General features: G+C 36.7%; 1 protein-coding gene across 1 annotated transcript in view; it reads right to left on the bottom strand.

Moving 5' to 3' along the window:
• The window catches only part of MANEA (mannosidase endo-alpha), a 10,866-nt gene extending 6,640 nt beyond the window's left edge, over positions 1–4,226 (bottom strand). Inside the window, exon 1 of the mRNA XM_009275806.2 lies at positions 3,662–4,226. Coding sequence (XP_009274081.1) covers positions 3,662–4,211 — 550 coding nt within the window. The 5' untranslated portion in view covers positions 4,212–4,226. The remainder of the gene's footprint in view (positions 1–3,661) is intronic.
• Between the last annotated feature and the right edge of the window lie 6,581 nt (positions 4,227–10,807).

The raw sequence follows: 10,807 nt of genomic DNA, 5'->3' as shown, positions 1-10,807 counted from the left end.
CTGAGCATGACGTCACATGGTATGGAATGTCCCTTTGGCCAGTTTGGGTCAGCTGTCCTGGCTGTGCCCCCTCCCAGCTTCTTGTGCACTTGCAGCCTTCTCAGTCGGCAGAGCATGGGAAGCTGAAAAGTCCTTGACTAGTGTAAGTACTACCTAGCAACAACTAAAACATGGGTGTGTTATCTACATTGTTCTCGTCCTAAAACCAAAACACAGCACTGTACCAGCTACTAGGAAGGAAATTAACTCTATCCCTGCCAAAACCAGGACAGGAACAGATCTGTGCTCAGTGTCCCAAGCCTAACACTTCGAGCCATTCCCCCCCACCTTCCAGCACATCATCCTAACCTCCAGGTTGTACCAAGAGGAGGAGAACGCTCCCAACTAAGGCGTTACAGCTATGCCACAGTACAGCCAGAGAATATTAGGATACATAGGGTTAGAGAAGACTCAAGAGATTAGGGCTATGCATGTGATGAAAGAAGTTCTTATTTTATGAAACTTTATTCCCCACCATATTTCTGCATTGCAATTCTGGCTCTACTCCAAAACAACCATTTCATACTGGAAGCAGTGACTGTAATCCCACAACCTTCCTTCTTGCCAAAACGAGTTACTATGGTGTAATCCATCCTTCCAACCACGTGAAATTAGTTTTTAAATTTATTACCTAAAAAAAATGCTTGAGTAACTCTCAATAATTTAAGGATGTTACTATTCCTGTCAAAAAAACCAACAAATACAATGTCCCTATACTGTAAATTTTCCTGATGCTCTCTCCATGAAAGCAAAAGAACACATACCTCTTCAGAAAGGAAACCCTCTCCTTCTAAAATAAAATGCTGTCAGATAAATAAGTTAGACCTTTTAGGTGTGTAGCTGGAAATAATATCAGGAAGAAGGTAAGACAGAGAGAAATACATGAAATACTGATGTAGGAATATTTTCCTTTCAATACTATTTAAAACATATGGAAGAATAAGTCAATGTGATTCTTTTTAACTAGGTAAAGATTTAAGTACACAAATTAGGTCACTGACATAGGGAAGTATATACTCCAAATTTCATCTATTTTACTAACATTATAACATTTCTGACTAACAATTTCCAAACAAACAAGTCCAAAATTATGCAAAAGAAAGCATAAATAAAGTGAATACACAATCATCTTCTAACATCAAAACCAGAAATTTGAGCTCACTATACACAGGAGAAGTTAGTTCAACTACCCTCAGCATATTCTCTCCATATTTTATCAAAAAGAGAATCAGAAATAATAGACTAACTATCACAAGAGATAGTCTGCTCAAGGACAAGAAAAGTGCAATATTTTACCACATTTTATCACCCTATCTTTTCTTTCACACAAAAGAAAAGGACAAAATTCAAATGAGTAAGATGTAAAGGACAAGTAGAACAGCAGTAACAAACTCAGGTTACACTCAAGGTATCCTGAATACATCTGTCAAGATGTTTAGGAAACGTAGAAAAGTTCAGGAGACAGAACTGTTCATCAAGGAATCTAAATTCACATTTTCCCTGAGAAAGACTACTTAATATTTTCTTTCCTGTGGTTAAAAAAATAAAGTTATGTACCACTTCAGGCATCTAAAAAAGGATGGACTCGATGCCAAAAACAATAGCAAAAACATGTTTAAAACCAGAGTAGAGTCATTCAAAATAAATGAAGGACTTCAAACCGGACTACCACAAACATAGGCTGATGCAAAAAAATAAATTTCACCAAGCAATCCGAGGAATAAAATCTATTGTATTAATCTGTTAAAAATTAGGAAAATAATAAGTAAGGAAAGAATTGTAAAATATAACAATACAAGGAAGCGCTGCATGAGACTCCTGCTACTTCAATCTCTTATATGCCTTTGATCATTACACAGTGTTGCCTGAAAAAAACACTTACATTTTTCTCCTTTTGTAAGATCCTTGATAAAGCCTCAAAAAAGGCTAGAAGAAAAATTATTATTTGACAGAAGGTAAAATGCAGTCATGGATTAGACATTGGCTAAAAGACAAAAAGAAGAAACTGTAAATAGTCAACCTCACAGTACACAAAAAATGAACAAAGTATAATTCTTATTAAAAAAAGATGCAATATTTGAAGTAATGACCTGAGGAAAAAACAGTTGATGATTTATATTGGTCAAATCTAGACGGAAGAGAACAAATTCAAGTGTACTTAAATCCATAAGTCAGAATAACAGCAGAAAAAAAAAAATCACTTTTGGCAAATATCAGTAATATGTTACAAAGAGTATGTCACAGGAAGCATGAACTACTCATTCACATTGCTGAGTTTTAAACGGAAAACTAATTTAAGCTACTAAGAAAAAACCCCCCTTATTTTGCAAAGCATTTTTCCTAGTATTTGGCACCTTTTCCACCAGCAGTTCAGCTTTATTAGACATTTGTATTACGAGGATGAGAAACATCACAGATTCTTCTAAAGCTACAAGTGCCCTCTCTGCTTTCATCACACTGTCATGCATTATTTTGTTTTAGATAAGACTAAAAAAGTGCTTACTGGCAACTAATACCTGAGATTTCTCTGCAACAGTTTTCCCACTGTTGCTGGTGTTCCTGTTAACAGTTATCATATTACTGAAAAGGGTGAGAAATTTCCTACGTTTGTATTAACCCTTGTACAAAATACAGGCTAGGTTAAAAACCAGGAGAAAACAATAACCAAGAAATAAACATTATACAAGTAAACACTACTAATGGGAATATAACAATTACATCAAAACTTAATGATTGGGTGAATGAAAGTGATTATACTCAAGGTGATTAGCACTCTCAATAATGCTATGAGGTCTGGTCATGTTGCTCCAACTACATTTACAGAAGCTGTTCAGAGTTAAATATTAGCCTATACGACTGCTTATTTTAAAGAAGATGAAAATAAAAAGGACCGTAAAGCCCTACAACAAAGAATGACACCAAAAATATATTGAATATTCTCAGGTATATAGTCCCTCTTATTTAGAGAAAGGGAACATCAATTTGTATTGAAAAAGATACTTTTGGACAAAGAAATAAACTATAATTAGCTACATTGAAACTATCATACCCGAGTTCTAGAAGGTTTGGATTAGACATTTCCATAGCTAAGGAGAACACCTATAAATACACTGCAAAAAATATAAATTGTATAAAAGCTATAATCCTACATGCTCTTTGACATATGAATTAATACATAATCATTATTACACACAAAGAATTCAGAAAAAAACTGCTCCTATTTGAACAGACTGCTCCATAACCACGTTGACATGATTTACTGAAACCTGTTCTTAAAACTGAAGTATTCATCTCCAAAAATAAAATACACAGATGATATATTCTAGCAATGATTACCGTATTTTCTGCATACGTTATCAGTGCTTAACAGTAAGTCATGAAATACGTGCACCTACAGGATTACAAATACAGTTCCTGCATTTCTGTGCTGTTACACTCATCAGACACAGCTTTGAAGATGTAGGTTTCGGTTGGGGGGTTAAAACTCAGAAATACAAAGACATTTACAAGTTTCAGACATTTCCAGAATTACACAGAAAAATGGAAGAATGGTCAGTTGTGTTCATTCACATATTTAAGGCTGGATACACGAACAACAGGCTGAAACGTTAACATTCATTACCAGTTGAAGCTGAACGCATTTGTTTCATGTGGGCTTCTATGACAGAAGGGTCTTTGGAACTGTAAGATCCGAGTTCAGGATAAAAGTTGGCCCCGATGTCCTCAGGAGGATTATGCCTTCCCTTTGGATAATTGTTTGCAATTTTGGGATCCCAATGTGGCAACAACGGATGGTTCCAGTGAATATATTTACCATCAAACTGTGGATTCCCAAACCAACTATAGTAGAATATGTGAAAGTTATAATTAGGAGAAGCCAGCTCTTCTTCCAGCTTGTTTACAGGAGACATAGATGCTTTCATAGTATTGACTGCGATACTATGCAAATTACTGACACGCGTTACAGTATCTCCTTGAACCTTATTTAGTGAATTCTGTTTATTGTCTAAGAGCACTATCCGTTGTTGAAGCTCGGGCAACAAACCAAGTCCAAATGGATCCCCAAAGCCAGCTCTGTCAGGTCTCAGGGTCTTCAAAGCCATCATTATGGAGCAAATAAACAAAATAAAAAGCAACAAAATGATGCATGTTCTTCTGCGAAATCTTGCCATGATGTCATAGTTCAGAATCCAAACAGAAGGATTTTGGCCGCAACTGATCAAAAGACAAATATTTTAAAGTCAGATTTCTTATTACCTAATTCAACAGTATGAAATGCTTCATAAAGTTTCTACATAATAGAAATAATACGGAGATAAATGTGACACATACGCTGACTGCATAACTAACAGCCCTTTGCTGGGGGGGGTGGGGAACAAAAAATATTTCTGCTTTGGAGAATACGTGTCGGGTTCTGAGGTTCTACCACCAACTACTCACATATTTTATAAACCATCTTACTTCTGAACTTCATTTTTTTCCTAACCCAAATGAAATGGAAATTCTGGTTACATTATTTCAGAACTATTGTGTTTTGACAAGTCTGATAGAAATAGCACAGAAAATAGAAGAAAAAAAGCAGAAGCCATGAAAGGAGAATAACGTAGCAGAACAAGAGTAAAGGACAAAATGGGGTATGACAGAAGTACAGCTTATGTCCAGAATACAGGTTTCATTTACTAACCTGTTTACTGGCTTTGGACCAACCACTTCGTCTTTAGCTAACCAATACATTGACTAAATACTTTGGCAAATTCATCTCGAAACAGTGACGCCTTGCAACTTTCCAGATCTAAAATTCTAATTTGTTTTCTGAATTATGTAAACAAAAAAAACCAGCATAGCATTAAGGATGTACCTCAACCAGAAAGCCTGTAAGTTAGCTGCTGGCAGCCTGTTAGTACAATGTCACAGCCGCATGCCACTTCATGTAGAATTCCAGGACTAAGTTCAAAACAAGACCAATAGTACACAGCAAGATTTGAGCCCTGAACATAGGGGGAAGAAAATCGGTATAATGGAACGCCTGATTACTTTATTTATAACTTCAATTCTTGTTCAACATTAAACACAAGAGAGCCAATGAAAAGGATTAGCGAAATTTAGGTTACCACAGAATTATGTGGAACAAGATTATGCATAAAACTGACAACACTAAACTGGAAAAGATTCGAATACATTTCTGATTGAACAGCCATTAGACATAGCATAGCTGTGATTTTGTATTTCTGTCACTGACGTCCAAATTTTAGAATCTTACTTTAATTTACTGATATACACACAGGTCGTTTTAAAACACTTATAAAGTATCTCACCTTGGTTTCCTACCAATGTTCTTTACTACTGTTAAAGTGCATTAACATATAGGTCAGTTGTCACAACACTCTATTTGTTATTGCTGTGATAAATTTAGATAAGGAATTTTAGAATATACTTTTTAACAATACAGCCTGAATTGGATTAGCAGTATGACACTGCCAAAAAGGGAAGTTCTACTTCCATTTCCAACCTTAATTCGTTCGTCCTGCTGCCTACTTTTAGTTACCTCTGGGATTCATCTGGTTTTCATAGTAAGGTTGTTCATACACTTCAACAGCAAAACCCTGTTAACATCTCAAAAATAAACAACAAAAAAACCCCTATGCACTTTTATCTTGTTAGAGAGCTGACTCAGCTGAATGAGTACCAATCGCAGCACTAATGCCAACAAATGAGCTAATAGCACAGATGGGGGAAGGGAAGAGGACGAAAATGATGCTGCTCATTCTGCCCAACTGGATTGTGAAACCATACCTTTGGCTACTGTCAGGGAAAATTATTTTACGGCATATATTCTTATAGTACTTCATTTAAGACTTTTCATTAACAGATTTCACATCACTTTACCTCAAATTACAGGGTCCTTTTTCTATAGCTCACAATCCATCCCAAGATCTTAGAATTATGTCAAAGAGATTATTTGGAGTCCAGAACATTTTTCTTCTAATAAGAAATTAACTTTAAACACATTCAAACTACTTCTACTATTTTTCCTGACCTTTTCAGTCTTCTTTCTAGTCTATCATGCTCCCTCTCCCTGGGAGTTTAACTCAATTTTTTGGATTAGACAAGCTGAAGTTTTCTAAAGGGTCAGGATTTTCTTTTTTGGTTCTTTTTTTTTTTTAAAAAGGAAACAATATTATTCACCTGGCTAATGTATTAATGTATTCAGTTACTGCTGAATGATGCTATTGATCTTCATCAAACAACATACAGGACTGCCAGTGATAAATTACTTCTGCAATTATTTAATCTCATCTCATCTGTAAAAAAGAATTCATGACTGTAATGTCTATAATTAGAATGTTCATAAGGTCTTTCATTTGGGCTTTCCTATTCCATATTGAAGAAACTGTTCCTTTTTATTCTTTGCTTGACATATCTGCTACTAAATTCCTCCCCCATTGCATCAAGATTTCACTATCGTAAAGTGCTTTTTCTGGAGTGTCAGGAATTGATCTTAGTGCTCCACGTTCTTATTTCAACAAGTATTTTTTCAATGGAATATTTATCATGAAAGTATATTAAAAAATGAGCAGCATACTTACTAAAATTTGACTAGCATCATGACAGACCCTGGTCTACCATAGCACAACTATGAACCTCTAGTATGCTTATATAGAGGCTCAGCATCAAAGTGCAAAATTTCTAGAACAAGTGGTACCTATGGTAAAGGCTTGTGTTTTGGGGAGACATCAGTCTCAATGATGATGACATAATTCAGCCCTGTCATAGATATCTATAGTGTAAAAGCTGCACCGAAGAGCTACAGGTTGGCAATGCTTGCATTGTCATTTAATCTTGTTCAGAGCTACTTGTTAGAGACAGTGACAGATAAATTATGCTCATCAACGCTAGTGCCACAGCAGAACGGTAATATTGGGGAAACAGACTGAGCAAACACGCCATGTGAAACAGCTACCCAAAGTTATGCCTATCCTTGGAACTGGAAAAATCTTAGAATACATTTCTGATTCAACAGCCATTAGAGATAGCATAGCTGTGATTTTGTATTTCTGTCATGGACATCCACATTTTAGAATCTGACTTCAATTTACTGAGGTACACAGGTCACTCCTACGTACTTATGAAGTTTCTTCCCTTGGACTATTGGGTGCATTTGGATCTAATGTCAATTCCCTTTCTCAGTAGGAAAAAGTCAGCCTGAATACCTTCAGCTTTATGCAGATTAAGATCTCGCACACAGGCAGCTTTTGGATTCTAACCCCAAGTTTGTTGACCCATGTTGGTGTACCAGCCAAAAATGTAAGTAGTTCAAGCTCTTTCTCTTGCCTAGTGAATTAATTTTAAAAGAACGCAAAAATCCGTCTGTAACAGGTCAGAAGGAAGAATGAGTTAGTTTAGATCACCAGTCTCTGCCGATGGGCAAAAACCAGGTTTAATATATAGCAGTGCTTTACCAGAACAGTTAGACATCTTCAGCTATTTGTGGATCAAAGACTTCCTGAACAAAAGGTCATTTCTTTGTATAATATAAAAAACCACCTTCCGTTTAGAAACTCACCTGCTAGTTTAATTTGATGCCCCTAGTTCTCGAATTAGAAGGGAGAGTAAGCAAGCATTTGTTTACATTTAGTTATTACTATTTACATTTTCTACTTCGCTAATAATTTAACTGCTTCTATCAGGTGAGTTTTCCTTTAGAGAAATTTCTAGTCTGTTTAATCTATATATTGTATCCCTATCACTGGATACATTTAAACATTTTTGAGGTGTTTCTTTTCTGTACTGTTTCAGGTCCATTACATCCTTCCTTTCTGAGATTAAGGGAACACATTTGAATACAGTGTGACTTTCAACACATTTCCCGCCCCCCCCTTTTTTTCTAAATTTTGCTCCCTGTCCCTTTTTCAAAAACTTCTGCTTTCTATCAATTCAGTTCACAGCTAATGCACACAACCTGACCACAGAATTATCATCATCCCTGAATCTAGTTCCTGAGTGGTAAAAATGAGCTCAGAGATCATCACTGTGAAATTAAAATTGTTTTCTTCACTCTGTGCGTTACACTACATATTTCTAAACTTTTTTTTTTTTTTAATTCATTTTAATCATCCAGTCACTCCATACTGGAAAGTTCTTTGGCAAATTTTGCACTGAAAGGTGCCTGAAGAAGTCAGGATCTTCAGTTAACTCTGTCAATGTACTCTTCACTACCACACACGCTTTTCCAAATCATGAATTGTAGCCTTCAGGTCCGGATTAAAAGCACAGAATTCAACTGATGTCTTTTGGTTTCTCCTTTTATGATTACAGATACTACAATTTCCTTCATTACACATCAGAAAAATATGAAGCTTTATCATGAACGGGTAGAACCTATATTTCCAGAACATTTATTCCCCTTCTCCAAAAATATCTTACACAGTTATTTTACTTTTAGTTTGTAAGCTTCTATATAGACTTAAATGCCCAAAATAGATGTAAGTATATTTATCCCTCTATGACCATCTCTGTTCCAAATTAATTTATTTCTTATATGGGAATAAATAGTATGAAACTTGTCACAGTAGTACAAAATCTCCAGTTGTTCTCCCAAAACAAATGAATATCTCCATAAAAAAAAATAAAAAAAAAATTGCATCCGTTAAAAAAGCTGAAGTATTTTCTAAACTGTTCTCCAAACTCAATAGCAAGCCCGCCTCAAGGATAACCTCTCCCATTCAAGCTCATACTGGACAGTGATGATGATTTTTTTTCTCCCTCGCTGCTGCTTTTTATATCCTTAAGCTATCCTGCAGGCAAACCTTCTGTTTGTCCTTTCCACTATATGAAGAAAAAAGGGTACAGACGGACAGATGACAACAGAGCTTCCCCCCCCCCCGTTTCCCAAAATAAGGGTGTTTCTTTAGTCTGAAAAAAAAAAGGGGGATTAACTACTCTAGATCATTTTGGTCATATGATAACTAAAGTTTCAATACCCCACCCTATGGGTTGTTTTTTTCCAGTTTTACTGATTCCAAAAGAGAAACACTCAATGCAAAGAAAGTATTTTCAGATAAAACAGATGCATCTATTTTAGTGACAACCAGCAAATACTATGATTTATTTGTTCTGATGTTCCTTAAACACAATAAATGAAAGTGCAATACAGAAGAGAGAGATGAAAATCTGACTTTCTTGATGCAAGGGTAAAGTCACCCAAAAGTCACTGAGGTTGGCAGCCCATGGCCGGTATGAAAGTTTCTCAGCTAAATTTTCTAAGTTTAACTTCTGCTAAGATTTCCCAGGTCGAAGAACCTGAAAACTCTGAAGTGACAGATCAGCTCTAGACAGAGCTGAAGCTTCTAGGCCTTCAAAGCCCTTCATTCTGGAGCTACAGTGCAGATGTGCACCTACTTTGGTTCCCAAGTAATTGACCAGGTGAGATTTAGTAAACTTCCCTGAGGGCTGGTAAGAGTCTGTCCAAACCATCACATTGACATAGCACATTCTAGTCTGGGGAACACAAATAATAATAAAAAAAAAGCAACAGAGGCTGACCACATCTTCTTTGTGAGAGCCTCAGGAGTGCTTCTAGTATTAGAGAAGCTGGGAAATTTCTCAAAAAGTGTCTGCATAGGAAAAGTCTTTTTCTAAAGACTTTTTAAAAAAGCCCTTGAAAGTCATTAAAGATGGAAGAAGACATTACATATGGTATGCAGACACTTTATAGCTGTGCTTACATACTAAATATATATATTTTTCAGCACTTCCAATAATATAAGCTTTCCTTTTGGTCCACCCAATTAAGAAAGAGGTATTTAATATGGCAGGTCTGTCCAAACCATCACATTGACATAGCACATTCTAGTCTGGGGAACACAAATAATAATAAAAAAAAAGCAACAGAGGCTGACCACATCTTCTTTGTGAGAGCCTCAGGAGTGCTTCTAGTATTAGAGAAGCTGGGAAATTTCTCAAAAAGTGTCTGCATAGGAAAAGTCTTTTTCTAAAGACTTTTTAAAAAAGCCCTTGAAAGTCATTAAAGATGGAAGAAGACATTACATATGGTATGCAGACACTTTATAGCTGTGCTTACATACTAAATATATATATTTTTCAGCACTTCCAATAATATAAGCTTTCCTTTTGGTCCACCCAATTAAGAAAGAGGTATTTGAAATATGGCAGTTCTAACATGGGTAACTATATAACTCACAAAACAGGGAATGTGACTTTTGCTAACCAGATCTGAATTTAAGAAAGATAGCAGCAAGAACAAAGAATCAATCCTGCTACATTTTCTTGTTCTAAACGTGGTAAGATGGCCTTCAGCATTAAACTATATTTAATATATAAGAGTATTTGACTTCAACATGCCAGTGTTCTCTTGCTTTGAAAGGACATTGAAACACAGGCCAAACTTTGCGCAGCTGCGGACCACGAAAAGAAAGCAACCTCCAGCCTGCTTCCTCATCGGGAGCTACCTGCGAGCCGGCTTCCCGGGGCAGTTCACAGCACAGGCAGCCGCAGAGCGAGGCTGTTTGACGAGAACTGAAAGTAAGAAAGGGGAGCGAAGACAGCTTGCCGCGTTGCTCCCCTTCCCTGAGCAAGCCACCAAAGGACGAGCGTTCACGCTTTTCTCTAACGCTGACGAGCCAAGCGCCGGAGCCTTCAGCCAAGCACCAGCTCCCTGCCAGACGCTGAGCATCTGCCGCGGGCGAGAGGCCTTCGCAGGAGGGAAGAGGGAGGGCACCGCGCAGGGGCGTCTCCGGCCCCTCCGACA

The sequence above is a fragment of the Aptenodytes forsteri genome, unplaced genomic scaffold, assembly GCF_000699145.1.
Source record: "Aptenodytes forsteri isolate BGI_AS27 unplaced genomic scaffold, ASM69914v1 Scaffold401, whole genome shotgun sequence".
NCBI classification, from domain to species: Eukaryota; Metazoa; Chordata; class Aves; order Sphenisciformes; family Spheniscidae; genus Aptenodytes; species Aptenodytes forsteri.
Note: the sequence above shows the minus strand (reverse complement) of the source record. Positions and strands in the feature narration are given on the sequence as shown.